The sequence below is a fragment of the Aquila chrysaetos genome, chromosome 4 (assembly GCF_900496995.4).
Source record: "Aquila chrysaetos chrysaetos chromosome 4, bAquChr1.4, whole genome shotgun sequence".
NCBI lineage: Eukaryota > Metazoa > Chordata > Aves > Accipitriformes > Accipitridae > Aquila > Aquila chrysaetos.
Genome location: NC_044007.1, coordinates 1,048,019 through 1,068,702, shown reverse-complemented (window position 1 = coordinate 1,068,702; position 20,684 = coordinate 1,048,019). Strand labels below are relative to the sequence as shown.

The 20,684-nt window shown below is 49.2% G+C and overlaps 1 protein-coding gene across 4 annotated transcripts in view; it reads left to right on the top strand.

The window, feature by feature from the left end:
- ARHGAP39 (Rho GTPase activating protein 39) overlaps nt 1-20,684 on the top strand; it is a 147,135-nt gene that overhangs the window by 80,091 nt on the left and 46,360 nt on the right. For all 4 annotated transcript variants that reach the window (XM_030011655.2, XM_030011656.2, XM_030011654.2 and 1 more), the window contains exon 2: nt 6,278-6,709. In XM_030011655.2, the coding sequence (XP_029867515.1) occupies nt 6,278-6,709 (432 nt within the window). The remainder of the gene's footprint in view (nt 1-6,277; nt 6,710-20,684) is intronic.

Here is a 20,684-nt window from a genome sequence, read left to right as displayed (position 1 = left end):
GCAAAGAGTGGAGAAGCAGAAGCTGTTTGCCTGGTCTCTGCGGGCTGGCTAAGGATCCACATGTTGGCCAGCCCTCATGACAGGTTGCTTCTCCATTTAACAACTCCCCGGCTCGGCACCTGCACCCTAAGCAGGTAACTCCTGCTCGGTGGGAAAGGCTGGATTTTTTTTTTTGGTAACTCCATCCCACTCAAAGCTTTTCTGCCAGATCCAGCTGCCGCAGCAAGAAGCTCTGCTCTTTTGGTAGCTTGCCCTGATTTTTTCAAGCTGCCTGCATCTGTCAGGCCAGTTAGTGAAGAAGTATTATACCTTTCAGGTTAATGATGTATTTTTGTAAAAATATTCATTGGCACTGAAATTACTAGTGCAGAAAAAAGCCCCAGCTCCCAAACACTTTGATATTCTGCTAACTATTTTCTACCTACAGTTAATACTGTTTTATTGCTGATGCTTAGCAATCCTGTGTCTGCACTGTGCCTGGGTTCATCAGCCTGGGCTTTCTAAGGCTTGGCACCAAGGAACTACATTCTTCTGGTGGCTAAAATAATTTTTTTAAGTAAAATATTGCTGAAAAATAACATGTGCATAATAAATAAAATAATGTGCATACTAAACCAAATTGTTCTGCTCAGAGTCAGGTTGTTTAAGAATCAAAGCAACATAGTATAGATTATATTATAGATTATAGATCATCCCTGGAAACATTCAAGGTCAGGTTGGACGGGGCTCTGAGCAACCTGATCGAGTTGATGTCCCTGCTCATGGCAGGGGGGTTGGACTAGATGACCTTTAAAGGTCCCTTCCAACGCAAACCATTCTAAGATTCTATGATTAATTTTATTTATTTATTTATTTGTTTGTTTGTTTGTTTGTTTATTTTAAAGGTGGGAATGAGATGGAATCATCGTCTTTGTGTGATTGTGCACTAATGGGGGGGATTTGGGTTCTTGGACACGTTTGGATCTGGAACGCCAGCATACCGAAGCGATCACCGGGGGGTGAGAGGTTTGGGAAGCAGAGCACCTCAAGTGCTGTAGAGCTGCTTTCAAGTGCCTTACTCGCGCTCTTCTAGGGTAGGCTTGGGCCAGGTCTCCAAAACCTCGTGGAGGAGTGGGAATTTGAATTGCTGTTGCTGTGTTACCCCAAAGCCTCAGGTCTGGGTAAAGCTGATGCTGCTTGATCCTCCTGGACATAGTTTGCTCCTTCTTGGAGGGTTCGGGACTTAAAAAAAAATAACTTTTCAGCTTCTTCCCTCTCCAGTTACACAGGAAGTCCTTGCTCTGAGCTGTTTCTTTCTGACCGAGTCGCCTGCTGAATCGATGCAAGCTTCTGACCCCATTACGCTTTGATGCAGAAAGATGCTTGCTCGGCTATTTTTCCCCTTGTAACTGCAGTTATCAATAAATTCCAAGTCATTTTAAGTGTAAAATACTTTGAAATTTAAGCTTCTCCTAATCGGATTGGCTCATGGCGTTAATTGCTGTGTTGTCAGGAGGGATACGGAGGAGGCTTTCTGGAGTGATGTCTGGATGAGGCACGGGTGATACTGAGCGATGGGTCACTCAGCAAGCAACACCCAAGTTGCCCAAGAGCTTCCGTGGCTCTCTGAGGCCACATTAACCTTCATGATACAAATCTGGCTCATTAAAACCCAACTTACACCACAACACGAGCGCTGTAAGCCCTCTGATGGCCCCCACGCCTTGGGGTTGTTGTTATAAACCATCGTTCTGCATCACAACTTGAACCTCGCGGGGGTGGGAAGTTCATCATACCGCCCATGCACGAGGTCCATCAGGAGGATGCTCTTGCACTCATTGCATGGGGAGGTGACCGACAGCATCCCCCGAGCATCCCTTTGGCATTCCCTACATTCATGCCCCCCCCCCCCAAAAAAAAGGGGAGGGGGGGTGTCAAGAAGATGGCATTGCCGTGCATTAAATATGCAGCAACTGGTGCCACGACAATTAAACTGATGGGGCGCGTGGTGGAAACAACTGAAAAAGATGAGTCGGAGAACCTGAAGAGCAGGATGTCCTTGCAGGGTTTCTACAGCAACGAGGCGAGGCAGGTATTTGTTCTCTCCCGGCTTTCTCGCCACGTCTCCAATCCCGTATTGCACTGGGGTGGAGGAGGGAATATGTACCATCATCGCTGTAGGACCAAATCTCCTTCCTAAGGAAGCTCAGGGTGAGGGTCCTCTCCTTAAATAGCAAAGTAAGGTGTCTGCGACTTGAAGTTGGGTTGATTCTTGTGGGCTTTTGAATAAAGTTACGAAGTTAAACTAAGTCCAGGGTTCATTTCAGCTGGCTTTGCATTTTCAGAAATCTAATCTGAGCATCAGCTGGGCTCCTTTTCTGGGCAGTGCAGAGAAACAATGGATTTTGGGTGAGTCTGGCGGCTTTTTGGAGCCTTTCCTTTACGATGAGGCAGAGGTTTTCTAGACAGCACTATGAATCTGAGGCTCCCTGGGCACCTTCCACTCTCCTGCATCAGTTATAAATCCCTTTAACCCAACAGCAATAAGGTCTGCACTGTCTTGGATCATACTCAGTAGGCTATTTAAATTTAGATTACTGCACTGCACAGTACTATGGTGAGATAGGTCTGAGTCTATTTGGCTACCGGAGCTTGCAGCAGACTTCTCTACTACCCATCAAGGAGGTTTTTTGGCTGATGCAGTAAATAATGATGGTAATTCTGGGCCAAGACCCCATCTGATACCCAGATTAGTTGTGCTGTGCCTACTAGCCAGCAGCAGCACATTGCCCACCTACCTGTAATCCCCACTGCTGTCCTGTTGCATCATACCCCGAAAGTACTGTGTGTGGACTTTATTTTGGGCAAATACTCAGGAATTTTAGCCCTGAAGTTTGCATTTCTGGGGAAGAAAAATGCAACATGGGAGTTTTTTGCAAAACTTAAGACAGGGTCTGGAATAAGACATGCCTTCATCAGAGCCCTGTCTCCTAGCCCCGTGGGTTTTTCTCTCCAAATTTGCTATCGTATGGGTACATCAGCTTCCCTGTCTGTGCCGCAGGTCCAGCCGCTCCAGACACGTGGGTTTTGTTTGACTTTCAGGCAGATGAACCTCGGTTTTGTGTATCTGATGGAAGATTTTTGTTGTTCTTCCTTTCTGTTACCAAGCGCACGGCTGAGGAGGGTGGCCCTTGGCTATTGATCTTCTGCTTTGCGAAGGTGCAGCGTATTGAGCTGCTTGAGTTGATGAATTACCCCAGTAAATTAAAAGACTGGGGAGGAAGGAGAAATGTGAACACTAAATTTCTTCTTCTCCAACAGCAGGGAGAATAATGATGCAGAGAGAGAGGACCTGTAGCCCAGACACTGCCCAGCGTTATTAAGCTGATAATTCACAGTGAAAATCAAGAGGAAATTAAGGGCTCTAGGACAAAAGGTCCTACATTTCCTTAACACACTTTTTCTTTGGAGGTGCTGCAGGCTTTTACCTTGGCTGGTTCATAGCCCGTGATGATCCAGTTCTGCTGGGTCCAAACAGACCTTCATCTTATTCAAGCTCCATGGGGCTATTTTTATTCTATCCTATCCTATCCTATCCTATTTAGTCTAGGCTAGGCTAGGCTATCCTAGTCTAGTCTAGTCTAGTCCAGTCTACTCTATTTTTGCTTCCCTGTGTTAACTGTGGAGCCCTTGAGCTCTCATTTCACCCTAGAGGAGCCCTGGATGATGGACTTTTTATTCCTCCCTGATGCAGATAGCTCAATATCTTCTTGGTAGGAAGATCCAAAGCCCTGCTGAAGCAGCTGCCCTTAACCCTGTGGAGGTTATTTTAAACCAAGGTGGTCAAAAAGAAGCATTAAAAGTGGGAGTCAAGCGCTGACGTCGATCTAGGGCCAAAATAATTTCAACAGAAAATGCTGGGTCGCTGCATCAGGCTCAGACCCGAATTAAAGCCTTCAGTGGAAACCTGGAGAAAATATTTAACTCTGCAAAGCTTGAGCTGGCCTCCAGCTGTACTGTCATGCTGCATTAAGGCTGCTCGTTAGGTCTGAGTTTCACAGAATGAGACGAAGCATGGTATAGAATTTACACTTCTCGGAGTGCTTTTAGTCTCTGTTCTGCAAGGAAAGGCTTAACTGCGGCTTTTTCTCTCTGTGCCAAGAAGAGGTGGAGACATTTTCATCATTTAGGTATGTTTTTTCAAAGCTGGGAACCTCTGGGACCTGCAAAGCCCACTCCTTTTTTTCAATCCAGCCGTTTAAATTGAGTTGGAAGATGAGCTGGACCAGCCAGAGGGCTTGGGGCCAGGCTGCCAGCATCTCCGGCTGCCAGGGGGCAGGTAAGTGCCCCCCAAGGACTTTTTTTCTTGCAAGTGCTTGAGCAAATTGGGCATTTCCAAAAACCCCACAGGGGACTCGCTCCCAGTAAAAGGCAGCGAGATACAATCCGTCACTTGTCTGACTCACTGAATGTGTCCGTTTTAAATGCCACCTAGTTTGATAAGCTCTGCTTAGCACGCTGGGGGCTTTTTTTTTCCTTATCTATTTCTATACCTTTCTTAACAGGCTTGTAAATGCAGACAAGGACAATTCCAAGTAAGAAATTTTAGTTAATATGAACATCCCTTGTATCTTTTTATGTAAGCCCACACAAAAATGAAAAATTTGAATAAAATGCGGCCGCCTGTAAGCCTCAGGTATCCCCCGGATTAGCAAAAGGTGACACCCGCAGTGTTTGGGGTAATCTGAAAAATCGGTTAAATTGTCTGTTCTATGGGATTATGACTTCTTTTAATCCTCTTTTGCATTTCTAAGCTCCGTTTACTGCTTTATGATTTCAGTAACCCCCTTTGCTGTGTTTCTGAGTGAGCTGGGTCACTGCGTTGGGCTGATGGTGCCTGGCCCTTAGCCCAGCAGATGGGGTGATGGGAGGAAGGTTAAACCACATTTTCTGCTCTGTATTTTAGTGATGAGCTCCATGCTTTATGCAGAGACCAACGTGAGACCGGCTCCTAATTTAATAAAGGTGCACAGAGGGCACTGAGCAGCGTGTAGCTAATCTCTTCTCCCTAGTATGCAGTGATAAGACACGTGGGAATGGTTCAAAGCTGCACCAGGGGCAGTTTAGACTGGACATTAGGAAGCATTTCTTTACTGAGAGGGTGGTCAAACACTGGAACAGGCTTCCTGGAGAGGTGGTCGATACCCCAAGCCTGTCAGTGTTTAAGAGGCATTTGGACAATGCCCTTAATAATATGATTTAACTTTTGGTCAGCCCTGAATTGGTCAGGCAGTTGGACTAGATGATTGTTGTAGGTCCCTTCCCACTGAAAGTATTCTATTCTATTCTATTCTATTCTATTCTATTCTATTCTATTCTATTCTATTCTATTCCTCTGCACGGAGCCCAGGACACAGTCGGGTCTGTTCGGTCCTTGCTGACTCCATCCCTCCCACCGTTGGGTTTCGCTGTTGATGCAGCCTGTGGTTATCACTGAGTCGAGGTGTGTCAGGGCGGGTGGTTTGGGGAAGGTGCTGGAGGTGGGACGCGCATGCCGGAGAGCTGGCGCCTTTGCCCGGTGTTGAAATCGAGACGGAGAGAAGGGGTGTTGGCAGAGCCACACAGGAGCCCGGCGCCGGCACACCGGGTTTCGTGCCGGGGAGCAGCGCTGCCTCACCTGGGCTGAAGGGGGTTGAAGCCATCGTCTTCAAGTCTTGCATGGGCAAATGTTGCCGGGCTTGGTCGTCTGGGCGGCAGCGCAGAGCTGTGGGGTGGTCTTGCATAAGAAGTAAGTTCATCACCAGGTTGGTGCCTCTGGCTGGGCTCCGTCCCTCCGGTCTCTTGCCTCCCCCCCTACCCTTCACTGCCGACGTTGCGCCGAGCACACTGCAGCCGCCAGGTCTGTGCTCCGAAGAGTTCAGACTGTAAAACGCAGAGGGCTCGGGGTGGAAGCCATGAGCTGGGGCAAATGCTGGGGTGCTGTAACCCCAGCATGTGTTTTAGCTGGCTTGCAGACTCGCTGAATTCCCCTGGGAGCTGAAAACCAGGGACTGGTTTGCAGCCCTTTGCAAATACTCTGTTTAGTGTAAATAGTGCTGCAGGACTCGGCATCGGTGCGGGCAGGAAGAAAGAATTGCTGTCCCCACCCAAGCCGCCCTTCTCCATCCTGCTTCCCCAGATGCTGCGAGCGCTTGCTGCAAGCATTGAAGCATAGAATCATAGAATGGTTTGGGTTGGAAGGGACCTTTAAAGATCATCTAGCTGAAGTCTCTCTCTCTCTCTGTTTGTTCTCCTTCAGGCTGGAATGGGTGGAAATCATCGAGCCTCGAACCCGGGAGCGCATGTACGCCAACCTCATCACGGGGGAGTGTGTGTGGGACCCCCCCGCTGGGGTGCGGATCAAACGCACGAATGAAAACCAGTGGTGGGAGCTCTTCGACCCCAACACCTCCCGTTTCTACTACTACAATGCCACCACGCAGAGGACAGTGTGGCACCGACCACAGAACTGCGATATCATCCCTCTGGCCAAGCTGCAGACCCTGAAGCAGAACACGGAGTCGCCGAGGGCTTCCACGGAGAACAGCCCCGGGAGGAGCAGCAATGTCAGCAGGGAGGGCAGCACCAGTTCCTCCCTGGAGCAGGAGCTGGAGGGCAGCGAGAAGGTGCAGGAGCAGAGGTCAAGCCGTCAGTCAACCCAGTATGCCGTAGTGAAAGAAGAAACAGAAAGGTAAAGGCAAGGTTGGCTCTGCTGGCACATCACAGGCGTGTGCGACTGAGCTCGGTGATGGGTTGGTGCAATAAAATTGTGAGTTCAGATAACCTGATGGTCTCCCAGTGCTGTGGAAGAGCAGAGAGCAGAGCCCTTGTCCTGCAGCTCTTTCTCTCTCTTGTGCAGAGATATTTTGTGGATGGCTCCTCTAGCTAGATTGCTCATGGGTCTCTGCTCCAAGTCTTAGAGAGCAGGTTTGCTCCTCCATAAAACAACCACTTACAGGAAGAAGAGGTAAAAACATCTGTGAAGGGTCCTTCTCCCTGTTAGGGGCAACTTAGATGTTACCTCCAGAAAGGTACATTAGAGAAATAATTTCTTGTCCTCTGAAATACATGGTTTTAGAGAATGGTGTGGTTTTAAATTATTTCCCTGGATAAGATCTCCCTAACAAGGCAGGATGATTCATGCTGCAACCATAGGTTGTCTCACTGGTCTATGGAGCTCCAAGCAGAGATGATTTCTCTTGTGAAGGAGAAGCTTCAAACTGAGCAGTGAGTTAGTGCTCAGTTTCTAAGGTCCAGCTGCATATGGGCAACGTACTGAGACGTCTGCGTCACTGCTCTGTGTGCTTTGTTTCGTGCTTTTATGGTTTGCAAGCTGCAAATCAGACGGTTCATTACTTAATATATTTGTATTCTCTTAAACGATGCCTCTTACAATGTTAATAACCCAACAGTGTCACTGGCGAGCAGTCGGCAGCGCAATTTCTGCTCGCAACGAGTTCTGCTTCCTTACAGCTGGCGCACAGAAACTGCGGCTGGGTGATCTCACGGCCACGCAGGACGGGAACAGGAACTCCCAGCTCAGCAAGTGCTTTCATGTGGGACCTCAGACGCAGCCTTGCCTCCGCGCGTCTAGCCCATGAGGGGAGGCTTCATCTCCCTGAGCTCTTGGAAGATCCTCTGATAAAATCGCTGAGTGTGGGGATGGCATCTTTCCTCGCAAGGCAGGTGCTGTTTGGAGAGGTAGATAGTTTTGATCTTCAATCACAAGGATGCTGGGTGAGCTGGCTGTCGTTCACTGCAGGCAGACACGGCTGCCCACGGTGGCCAGGTCTAGCTCGGTCTCTTCAGGGTACGCTGTCAGCTATTTAAGTCAGTCTTTGCTTGCCCATCCCCAAAAATAACGAGCCCTGAGCTTCAATAGGACAAGGGGTAATGGTTTTAAACTAAAAGAGGGGAGATTCAGACAAGATCCAAGGAAGAAATTTGTTACGATGAGGGTGGTGAAACACTGGCCTAGGTTGCCCAGAGAGGTGGTTGATGCCCCATCCCTGGAAACATTCCAGGTCAGGTTGGACGGGGCTCTGAGCAACCTGATCAAGTTGAAGATGTCCCTGCTCATTGCAGGGGAGTTGGACTAGATGGGACATCTGGGACAGGGACATCTTCAAGCAAATCAAGTTGCTCAGAGCCTCATCCAACCTGACCTGGAATGTTTCCAGGATGGGGCATCGACCACCTCCCTGGGCAACCTGGGCCAGTGTTTCACCACCCTCAGCGTAAAAAACTTATTTCTTAGATCTAGTCTGAATCTCCCCTCTTTTAGTTAAAACCATTACCCCTTGTCCTATCGCTACAGGGCCTGCTAAAAAGTCTGTCCCCATCTTTCTTATAAGCCCCCTATTAAGTATAGAAAGGCCACAATAAGGTCTCCCCGCAGCCTTCTCTTCTCCAGGCTGAACAACCCCAACTCTCTCAGCCTTTCCTCACAGCAGAGGTGTTCCAGCCCTCGGACCATTCCCGTGTCCCTCCTCTGGACCCGCTCCAGCAGGTCCGTGTCTGTCTTGTGCTGGGGACCCCAGAGCTGGACGCAGTGCTCCAGGGGGGTCTCACCAGAGCGGAGCAGAGGGGCAGAATCCCCTCCCTGGACCTGCTGGCCTCGCTGCTCTGGATGCAGCCCAGGATGCAGTTGGTGAAGCAGGATCTTGTTCCCAAAGCAGCATGAAGAGTTAACAGGGATCGAGTGGATAGGTTTTAATCTCCCTGCGCTTTGCTGCAGGAACACATGCAGGATCAGTGGCTTCCTGGGGGAAGGTCCCTTCCCCATAGCGCTTGCATGCTGGACCGCCGAAGCTAGCATGGACACTGCAGGTCACTAATCCTTCGTGTCCTCCACCCACACGTTCTCTCTCCTTTTCCAGTGCTTGGGCTAGGCAGGTGTATTATGGGATGCAAAGCTGCTGGGTAGGGTGGGAGGAGGGACAACTGCACCTGGGCTCTCAAATAGAAAGGCTTAACCCGTGGAAACCTTCTGCTAGCGGAGAAGAGAAAGCCAGCCATGGGGTGGATTTGTTCCTGGCTGCTGGAGGGTTGCGTGTCCTTTCAGCCCCAGCAATTCGTAGTCTTGGCCTTGCTGGGGGCTGGCAGAGAGCGAATACCAGGTCTTCTACTAGCTTTAAAAATAAAATAAAAATTAAAAAAACGCAGATGCCACTAGAGGGAGCAGATATTCCTGCTCAGTGGACAGTTTTCACCTGCATCCCTGGAGGTGACACAACAGTTCTGTCCCTTCAGCTCAGCCAAACCATGTCAGTGTCCCGCTCCAGTGGAAGCACACTAAAGCCTCTTGACCCCCATGTCCTGGCTGGAAAAAAATCGCATTCCCTTGTTGATATCCCCCTCTGAGCAACTGGACTGGGCCTGCTGGAAAGCCTGGGAAGCTTTGCTGAGACCTCAAGGTCACTGGAGCCCATTAAGGGAGAGATTTCCGAATGTTGAGAAACACTTGGAGGGGTTGAGGATGCTGCAGTGTGGTCTGTCGCTGCCACACATCCTCGCAGCTCTTGCCACAAGGGAGGTCTGCCTGCAAAAACAACTTTATTCCCACCAGAAATGGGATGGTCTTTGCTGCAGCTAACTGAAGGGAAGGGGAGATGTGGTTCAGCCTGGTAGTTGCGACACTTCCAGCAGGGATGGGGCAGATGGGAAGCTGCAGAAACATCGGTGTAGTGGAATGGGTGTGGAAGTGGGTGAAGCACAGGCTGGCATGCAGGCTCTGCACGCTGCTGGAGGTACCTACCAGGGATGCTGTGATGGGGTGTTTGCTCCACAGCCCTGGGGATGGCCCATAGCTGGATGACCAGAGGGGGTTTTATCCAGCTCTGATTTCTATAGCGAAGCACAGATGAAGAAGGCGGGCTTGCTTATGCCAATATGCGGAAAAGCTTCCAGGGATGCAGAGATTTCGTCTCCAGAAGTGGCTGATGATCTCAGGCCCAGGACAGATAAGCTGAACATGAGCTGTGCAAATTAAAAATTGATTTTTGATTGTGGCGATAGCAGCTGCAAAGGGCAGAGCCAGTTCAGGCATTTGTGCCTCAAGCTTCTCAGCATTCAGGGTGTCTCTGCGTTTTAGTGTTGGTTTCTGACCACGAGCAAGTTCCAGGCACAAGCTGAAAAAATACATATTTTTATACAATATACTGGTTCTGTACCTGTCCGAGTCTTAAAACATAGGAAAGCTGCTTCAGGGAGGGAGCGTTAAGGTGCAGACAAACCAGGCATTTCTTGGGCTTAAAATATCTGAAGACATGAAAACTTCTGCAGAAGAAAGCAGTAAGTACCATGCCTCTTTATACCTGAGGCATGAATAGGAAGCCACTCGGCAGAGGTCAGACAGTTGCTGACTCTCAGTGACCCTGTGAACAAAGCTTTTTTTTATTTCACCCCTCACCTTTTGCTTATAAGCATTAAAATATATACCACCATGGATGCCCTGGGTGAGCAGGTGTGAAATTTTGACTGGCAGTGAGCCAGATCTTGAGCTTACATGATCTTTCGAGACACCTCCAGCCCTGCTTTTGGTGACACCTCTGAGGCTGCGTGGCTGTGAAACAGATGAGATGGCTTTGACCTGGTGGGTGTATAAACGCTAGCCATGGAAGGTGAGGGTCAAACGGCTTTATTTCAGTTTTCCTCGATGAAGAGCACTGCTGCAGCCCCTTGCTGTAGGGATCATAGAATCATAAAACAGTTTTGGTTGGAGGGAACCTTTAATGGTCATCTAGTCCAACGCCCCTGCAATAAGCAGGGACATCTTCAGCTAGATCAGGTTGCTCAGAGCCCCGTCCAACCTGACCTTGAATGTTTCCAGGGATGGGGCAGTCCAGGGATGGGATGACCTTCAAGGGCTGATTTTGGCAAGGCCAGACCTGCTGGGTGCTGCTCAAGCACTTGTGAGGCTCCAGGGTATTGGAGATCCCTCCTGGGACCACTGATCTCTCAGCACCCAGGGCTGCGTATGAGCCTTACTGTCCATGGGCAGCCAAGGAGGGACCCTGAGATGGGGCCAATATGGGCAATATCGGGGGGGGGGCAATTATTTGGGGTCACCTCTGCATGGGGCGGTTGGTGTTTCTGAGCCTTGACCCTAACAACCCTGAGATAAGGATGGATCTGAGCCATCACATGGTGTGTTGGAGGTGATGACTGGAAATACTTCATTTGCATCAAAAGGAGGAACAGAAGGGGATTATTTGTGAGGCTGGGGAGGGATCTAGAAAACAGGGTGGTGTGGGGCAGGTTGAGTCATGACCTTCAACCAGAGACATGGTTGAAGTCTCCTTGGTAGGACAATTTAAAAAGATGTTTTTCCAGTTCTTGGTTTTGTTTCTCCTAGAAGAACCAAGGCTGAAAGGGAGCTCTGGAGGTCATCTGGTGGAACCTCTTGCTTCAAGTTTCTTAACACTGAGTCTTGTAATCATTTCAACAAGGTTTCTGGCTGAGTATTTCCCTCCTGAACTCGTCTGGTCTTATAAGGGAGGTCAGGGGAAGTGGGCAAGTCTTGAACAACTGATCTCCTTGGAGTTTGCACTTGGAGGTGCCCCACACCCTGCGGTGACAGGAGGACTGAGGAACCAGAGCATCTGGTTTGGTAGGAGATGGTGGAGGCTGCTCCGAGTCCGTTCCTCATGTCCTCAGTGCAGCAGTGGACCAAGCTGGGGCTCGTCCCATCACACGTGTGTAGGTCGGGGATGCCGTCAGCCCCCGCATCCGCAGGGAATGTGCTGTTGCCAAGTGCTTGGGTCTCGCTGGACTCACTTTACGCTGCTGTAGTGAGATGGGATTTGCACGTAGCTATAATTAGCAGCTGGATCCGGCTCCAGAGACCGCAGTAGGAAGCGCTGCAGTGTTGTCTCAACTCAGTGAGCTGGCATCTGCTCATCTTCGGGATCTTAATGGCAGGTTTGTCTTGGTGGTCAGCAGAGGTAGAGCGCTTCCCAGCAGGAATTTCTTGCTTATGCTGTCTTGCCCTAGACTTTGCCTTGCTTGTCTTAAAATGGTAACTTTTCTACAAAGCATAACATGACAGCTGTGAAATCTCTGAGCAGGCTGCAGCCGGCACGTCGGCTGGCTTTTATGTCAGGTCACTGGGTTTTTCTACACTGTCTGAAAGTGTCTGTGGTTATTGGTCCGTGCAGAGTCTTCCCGTTGCTCGAAATCCTTGGAGAATGCTTTGGCGGGGGGGGGGGGGGGGGGAAGAGAGGACCTGCTCGGAGGAGCTTGTGCAGGCGCCCACAGAGGACTCGGCTGTGCCACCAGCAGGCAACATCTCTGCCCCTGCTTCACCAGGGAGGGGTCACAAGTGGAGGCTTGAAGGACAAGCAGGTGGACCTTCTCCGACCATCAGGAGAGTTTTCCTTGGACCACCACGTAGGACTCTGGGAATAGGGGGTCTTTACCAAAGTCCCATCTGCTGTGAAATCATGCTTAATTTATTTCTCAAGACTTGCACTTTTCTTGCACGTCTTTCCCCGATTCTGAAGCCTGGCGTGATATTGAAGAAGATAAAATGCAGCACTTACTTAAATCTTCCTGGATTAAGTGTAGCTGAGCTGAAATAGCTGAGGGGTATTCCCTTACAAACCAATCCCTGAAACGCGCCAGAGCTGTCTGGGGTCAAGGCGTGATGGTAATGGGTCCTGTCAGGTGTCTCGGGCAGAACAGGGTAGCTGCAGGTAAATGTACGACTTTAAAACACAAACTCTTCTCCCTGGTACAGGCAGCAGCCATTTTCTGACTGCAAGAGCCCAAAAAAGCAGCTTTGTGGTTTAAAAGATGGCTCCAACCTAGAAAATGTGTGTTTTGAGGGTCCAGGGAGCTGTTTCTCAGTGCCTCGAGTTAACAAAACCACAATTTCGTTTGCAATTCTCTCAATTTATATCCTTCTTCTGAAGGCGTTGGGAAGACCTGCCGTGCTTGGGTTTGGAGCACAGGTGGATCAATGACATAAGTCTCTGCAGCATCTGCTGCATGGGGATTTTCCAGGTCCCTGCAGGGATTCTCAGCCCTCCTCAAAAACAAGCCTCTGCTGTGAAGAGAAACCAAGGAAGGACGTGGGGTTGCTTCAGAAAACTGTGCAGCAGGGCTGCAGCATCGAGCAGATCCCAAAGACCTTCCTTCCCAACATCTTGCCTCCAGCAGTAGTGTAGTGCATGAAATTCAGAGCATTTCTTCACCCAAAGGTTGGATTTTCCCAGCTGGATGACATGTCCATGCCTGGTGTGAGGATGCTGCCAGTGCTGTCTACGTTGCGCACGTTCCTTTCCATCTCCAGGCTTGGGTGTCGAGAAGCTCATCTGCAGATGGGTCAACATCACACTGGCAGACCAGCGACATGGTGGGAAGGGGAGCACAAGCCTGCTGCATCCCTGTGCCAAGAGCAAGTGGTTCTCCTCGATTTAGTACTCCATCCAGGTCAGAAAGCTGCCAGTGGTTGCACAGGCTGCGAGCTCTTGCATGGACCTGGACTCAGTGCAGGTTCAGGCAGGGTTTGTAGGATGGGCTTCCTTCTGGGTTGCCATCTTTTAAAAACCACAACTTGACAAACTGTTCTGCTTTGAGGTCGAAGAAGGGTTATTTCAATGTATTGGCACAGGCAGCTCAGGCAGAGGAGGGCTGTGACCGTCACTGCTGGAGTGGGCAACTCGGGTGGCACTTGTCCCTTTTCAGCTGATGAACCCAAGTGCTGAGGGCTTCCCACAGAGGAAGGGTGTGGAGGGTACATATAAAACCCACGTAGCTCCAGGAATGCCGTTTTGGCATTTCTGATATTGGCAATAAATAAGCTCTGCTCCTTGTTGCCTTCTCCATCTGCTGGTAGCAGAGGACTGAACATTTCTGCTTCCTGAGTGGCCGCTCCCGAGATCTAGAAAATCCTCCACAAGCAGCCAAAGTGACCTCTGCAAGCACAGGCTTCTCCTCTGCATGCCTGCCATGGAAGGACTTGTTCTGAAACAGCATTTGGTGTCCTTCACACCTCCGTGGTGTGTTCATCTAGAAATGGGCGTCTTGGTACTGCCAATATCCCGAGGTTGGAACAGGGCCACCCATGGCTTAAACAATGTTTTTATAGGTTAAGTCCATAAAGCTTGGTCAATATTTAATGCTGAGATAACTAACCATGGGAAAAGTTTTCTGAAGAATGTGCTGGGTTCTCAATGTCCGTACCGACCCACTCCTTTCTGATGTGTGCTCCCAACTGACTCTTGGAGTGAATGCCTGGAGTCAGGAGCTTCTTCAGGGTGAAGGTCCGAGGGCTGGAACACCTCTGCTATGGAGAAAGGCTGAGAGAATTGGGGTTGTTTAGCCTGGAGAAGAGAAGGCTCCAGGGAGACCTTCTTGCGGCCTTTCGATACTTAAAGGGGGCTTCTAAGAAAGATGGAGAGACTCTTTTTACCAGGACAAGGGGCAACAGTTTTAAACTGAAAGAGCATAGGTTTAGATGGGACATAAGGAAGAAATTTTTTATGCTGAGGGCGGTGAGACCCTGGACCAGGTTACCTTGTGAAGTTGTGGATGCCCCATCATTGGAAGTGTTGAAAGGTCAGGTTGGACGGGGCTGTGAGCAACCTGATCTAGTGGGAGATGTCTGTGGTCATGGCAGAGGGGTTGGACTAGGCGATCATTGAAGGTCCCTTCCAACCCAAACCATTTGATGATTCGATGAAGTTTTTGCTCCACTACAGGAAAAAAATTAGGAGGAATTTGTTGAAGCCTGGAGTCTGCTCCCTGGCTGCTGTTACCGCATCAGATAGTCTGCGTTACATTGATCTAGATCAGCCCTAAATAGCTGCATCATCCCTCCCATCACTGAAGGGCAAAGAGGTTGGTCTGGAAGCCCTCTGCCCTGCCAGTCCCCAGCACTGCGGGGACATCATCCCATACCCAGGCCACAGCATAGCACTGCAAATCCTTTTCTTCCTGGTGTTTTATCCACAGGGTGTTTTGTACAAGCATTCATGCGTACAGCCGACGGGCAGAGTGGGAGGTCAGGGAACGAGGTCCCCCCTGGCTCCGGTGGCCAGGAGATCTGGCACGGGCTCTGCCTGCCCTCAGAGCAGGCTCAGAGGAATCTCACTCGCTGCTACAGGGATGCTGCCAGCCTGGGGAAGGGAAAGTTTGAGGAAATTGTAGGTATTATTGAAATGGAGATTTTTTTTTCCCTCTTATTTGCTGCCTGTAGCAGAACAGCCACATCCCTGCTGTTTCCCTCTCCGTGCTCATTTCTTTCTTCCCTCCTCCCCCATAAGCCTTGCAGAGGAGGTCACTGGGTTATTTTTCAGCAGATGTCAGATTCCACCTTATCAAACGAACCCAGGGAGATCCGAGGCGGTGACCTTCAATGGATGCCGCTTTGACCACAGCCTTGACCTGCTGCCAGGTGTGCACCAGCAGACCACGGCATGGGCTTCTAGGGCCACCTCGAGGGCTTTTACGTAGACCTGCTCCAAACTGCTGTTGCTTTGGCCTCCGTGACAGAGTGCAGAAGAAGGTCAATATGGTTTTGCTAGTAGGTGCAGCGCATGTTTGCTTTGCTCTCCTGTGTCCTCTCGCTTCCCCTTTTCACCTTCTGTTGGGACACAACTTACCAATAAAAGGATTCATGTCCTCAGGACATGGGATAGTCCAGCATCCAGGTGAGCAGGGCTGGGGCTCCAACTCCCTTTTCCACCCAACAGCCTTCAGGCAGTCCATTTCAAACAGCTGAATCCATCACAGCTGCGTTGCTCTGAAGGTTTTTGGTTTAATGGTTACCAGGCAGCCCTCCGGCCTCATACTTTTCTGCTGGTTCCATGAGATCCTAAATTTCACAAACCTTGTAAGGCATGATGCTGGGGAGGGTACTAATTAGAACCATCGGGGCTGGAGAGAGAAAGGCAGCTTCATCTGCAGCATGGGAGGCAGGGTGGGAATGGGCTTTCAAACTGTAATTAAAGCCGAGAGCTCTCTGCAGGAAATCACTTTCCAGGTCATGCGTCTTTCTCCATTGCTTTCACATGCTGCAAGCAGATTGCGCCTTGCACGGAGGCTGCACACAAAGCCGAGCTCCCAAATTCACTGTCTTCCAACGTCTTTTTGTCTTGTTTTATCCCTGTTATCGACTTAGCTGGGGTCATTCCCACCCATGTCATGACAAAAGCCCAGCACTCTTGCTCTCCAAGTGAGATTCTCATCTGCTGGTGCTTGGCATCACCATGGATTTCTCCTAATGCTGGTCAAAGAGCAACTCAGTTGGACTAGACGATCGTGGTAGGCCCCTTCAAACAGAAATATTCTATTCTATTCATGCCTTTATTTACGTTTTTCACAGCACCTCTAAGCAGGTCATGAGGATCATGGAAGTCAATTGGGTTAACCTGCATTTCTGCTGCTGGGTATCCATGTGGATGTTGGGTGAGTGGCCTCTTGTGATCACCTACTGTAGGTGACCAACAATTGCAGCCTTCTCTTAAATATTGAGAGAAGATTTAATGGTTTCACAGATGCTTCTGCTCGCCTTGTTACAAGAAACTCAGGTATTGAACCACTTCTGGGTGGGCTTCGTGGTTGGTGTTGGCTCCTCTGGCCAGGGGTCTAGAGAAGTTCATAGAATCGTAGAATCATAGAATGGTTTGGGTTGGAGGGGACCTTTAAAGGTCATCTAGTCCAACCCCCCTGCAGTGAGCAGGGATGTCTTCAACTAGATCAGGTTGCTCAGAGCCCTGTCCAACCTGACCTGGAATGTTTCCAGGGATGGGGCATTGCCTGGCAGGGAGCAGCAATGCCCTTGGTCAGCCGGAGCATGACGAACATCTTTGCAGGCATACACCTTCTCCAGCTGTGATCTCTCAGCATCCCCTTTTTGTCTGGATATTTGATTTCCCCCAGCTGGGAGACTGTCTCACTCGACTTCTTTTGGCTTCAATTATTTTCTTTCCCCCTTGCCAGTGCCTCAGGCGCGCGGGTGCCGGCCGTGCCAGGTCTCACCTCACCTGACTGGGTGGGTTTTACAGCAGATGAAATGTTTAACATGATGCTGTTCAGAAACCCATCTTCTTGATGGGTGTCACGGACTCCTCCATTAATTTGCATTCACTCACCGTGCTCCTGCGTGCTTATTGCGGTCAAAGCGGTAATGATGTGAGCCAAGCTCTTGGTTGATGAACCATCTGAAAAAGTACACAGATATTTGGTGCTGACTGTGAGCGGAAAATGCATTTCCAGTATAAAGTTAACAGCATCTCAAGATTTAACTCGCCTTCCTCATACCATTCTCAAATATTTTAGAGAAAAATGTTCATATCTTGCATTTCTTGCTCTAAGCCAGGGTGGAAGATGAAATCGAGGACAAAGTGCTCGGTCCTGTTTCTTTTTAATATCCTCTCTTTGAATTCTCTACTGCCCGCTGCAAAACAGGACTTCGGATTAGATGGATATTTGTCTAATGCAGCCAAGTGCTTACGTAGATTGTCAGACCCAAAATACAGTTTACATAACTGCAAAGAAAACCATCTTTTAACTTTTATTAGAAGCAGTGGCTGTAATTAAGAGTATGAAGCCTTGTAGGCCAATGATTAGAACAGAGGATTAGGCACTGGGATTTCATTTCTATTCCTGGCTTTGCCATCGAGCTGTGCTATTTCAGTCAAGTCACTTTCCCTTATTTTAAAAATAAAAGCAATGCTGCTCTCTGAGCTGCTGTGAAATGGTGCCACTTCCTATTCTAGGGGGAAAAAAATGCTTAATTTTTTTTTTCAATTTATTAGATGTTTGCTGCTCTGCCAGAGGTTCCCATGCTAAAGCTGCCAGAAGCAAACGTGTGTCTATACCGGAGCCTTTGCAATCCACAGTTTAGGGTATTAATGGAAAATCACCTTTGAAGTATCCTCAACCCCAGCTGGGAGAAGGTCCACACTGGGAGAGGCCTCCCACTGGGAGAAAATGCAAAGCTGCCTTTTGCAAACACCGCCAGCTCCGGTGAGAGGCAGCGCCAGATGTGCCACTCCTCCAGATGTGCCGCTGCTCCTCCTCGTACGTCACTACAGTACAGAAGCAGCTACTGGCATTTCATGCTCCAGGGTTGGTGTCGGTGCTCCTGCTCCTGATACTTTCTACAGTTTTGAGGTTCACTGCTCCTTTTTGTGCCCACCAAGGGTTGCGTCGGTATCGTGGTGGGGAATTGTGGGCGTTGCAAGTACTGGAACGGATGGACCTTGCAGTGTGTGTGCCCTGCATGTGCTGAGATGAAGCAGTGCAGCCTCACCGGACAGCAAATGTTGGGAGCTTTTAGCAGCACCTGCTGTATCTTGGTAGCATGTTGAAAAACTTGCCCAGGCATCCATTAGCAATTGTCATAAAAGACATTTGGTGATCAGTTTTGGAATCTGGCTCCAGCATAATTAGGCTCGTACAAGATCTCATTAGTCATGATCCCCATTAGGGGATTACTCCGGAGTCCTGGGTCCCAACTGCGTTTGGGCAGGTGATGTGGGGGTTCGTGCAGGAGGATGGGAGCCACTCATCTTGTAGCATTTTAATTTGATTTTTTTTTTTCCCCTCTTATTAAGCTGTCTTAATTTCCTTGATCAGGGCAGCGTACGGCTCAGGAGTAACTGTCAGGCTGTGAGCATCCTCCAGCTCTGGCTGTACATGGTGAGGGTGCAGCTGCATCATGTGCCTGGTGCAGGCAACACGGGCTGGAGCTGCAAGAGCTCAACGTGTTTTTCTGGAGCCTGTTCTGGTACAAGCACCAGGCTTGTCAGTGCATGGGGTTGTTCTGGAATAGCTCCAGCATCTGAAAGTCAAGATTTCTAAGCTGCAGCCTCAGGCGTCCTTAAAGAACCACAGAGATCTGGGGTTAGTGGAGGGATCTCTTCCCATTGCAGTAAGAAGACCATGTTGATGTTTACTGTCTCTCAAAGTAGACTAACGTTACAAGGCCTCCTTTTTCTGGAATAAGCATTCAGATTGACATTTATTGAGGAATAACCATTTTGTTTGCATTTAGCATAATCCATAAAGCATTTTTGTCGCACCTTAGTCTAATGCAAATCATAGAATCATCGAATGGTTTGGGTTGGAAGGGATCTTTGAAGGCCATCTAGTCCAACCCCCTGCCATGAGCAGGGACATCTTCAACTAGATCAGGTTGCTCAGAGCCCCATCCAACCTGACCTGGAATATTTCCAGGGATGGGGCATCGACCACCTCTCTGGTCAACCTGGGCCAGTGTTTCACCACCCTCATTGTAAAAAATTTCTTCCTTAGATCTAGTCTGAATCTCCCCTCTTTTAGGTTAAAACCATTACCCCTTGTCCTATCGCTACAGGCCCTGCTAAAAATTCTCTGTCTTTCTTATAAGCCCCCTTTAAGTACTGAAAGGCCACAATAAGGTCTCCCTAGAGCCTTCTCTTCTCCAGGCTGAACAACTCAACTCTCAGCCTTTCCTCATAGCAGAGGTGTTCCAGCCCTCTGATCATTTTCGTGTCCCTCCTCTGGACACACTCCAATAGGTCCATGTCTTTCCTGTACTGAGGACCCCAGAGCTGGACGCAGTGCTCCTGTACAGCAGTACTGCTGTCTCTAAATGTGGCAAAGCCCTCAAAGTCACAATATCAAGGGCACATGGTGGGGTGAAGTGTGCACAGGCAGCTCCTGCTGAGCACACGGTGCGGCATAAGGATGTCTTGATATATTTGCAATAATTTCATCATCTGCATGAATGTGAAGACGCTCAGCAATGATTTGAATTCATTTTTGGTGCATCGGTTGGACCACATTAAACACCTGCTCGACTGCTGCCATCCAGAATTGAAGGGCTCTTAGTTTGGTTTAGTTTAACTGACTCTAGGGGCAAATTCAGAGCCTGACTTACAGCAATTTTTAATTTTAGAGGAAGGTTAGGTTGCTTCTCGTAAAAAAAAATGGGCCCAGAGAGCTAAGTGTATTGACTTAAGTACATCATTTAGTACAACTTAAACAGGACTGGGATTTGGGTACAGAACCTTAGTGCTGCTTAGCCTTCCAACAGAAGCTGGAGGAAAGGGAAATATATTGAAAGGACTTAAAACACACTGTCTTGAGTAAGGATTTTGCTTCACCTGTTTGTCCACCTACAAAAGAGAACGGGATATTGCTGAAGTTACGGTTGTACCAACCCTGCCATGGTTTTGTGTCCTTTTCATGGAAGGAAGAGCACATGGAGGAAGATGTAGTGTGCGGCTCTGGTGCAGACGATGTACAACCTCGCTGCTGTGGAGAAATGGGCTCCGTATAATTTTGCTAGTTGTCTCAAGTTGTGATGAACCAGTGCTCATCTTGGTTTAAATATGTCTCCTTATGTCTCTTTTGGTCTTCAACTTGGTTCTTGCAGAGGCGCAGGCTTTGGCCATGTTTGCCAGTTTTTTTAAATAGAAGGCAACTGAGGGGATAGGAAAGAAATGATTGGGTTGGGAAGGAAGGGGCTACTCAAGGGAGTGCCAAGCTGAGGGCGGCATTAGCAGGAGTATGGTGGCATCTGCAAGGGTGGCAGCCAAGGGAAGAGCAACCTGCCCACAGCTCTAGGGAATTAAAGGTTGGTCAGCATTACCTTGATCGTGGAATGAGTCCTCCTGGAAGCCATTTCTGTGGGCATGGATGACGCAAAGGTGGCTGGGAATGGCCAGCAT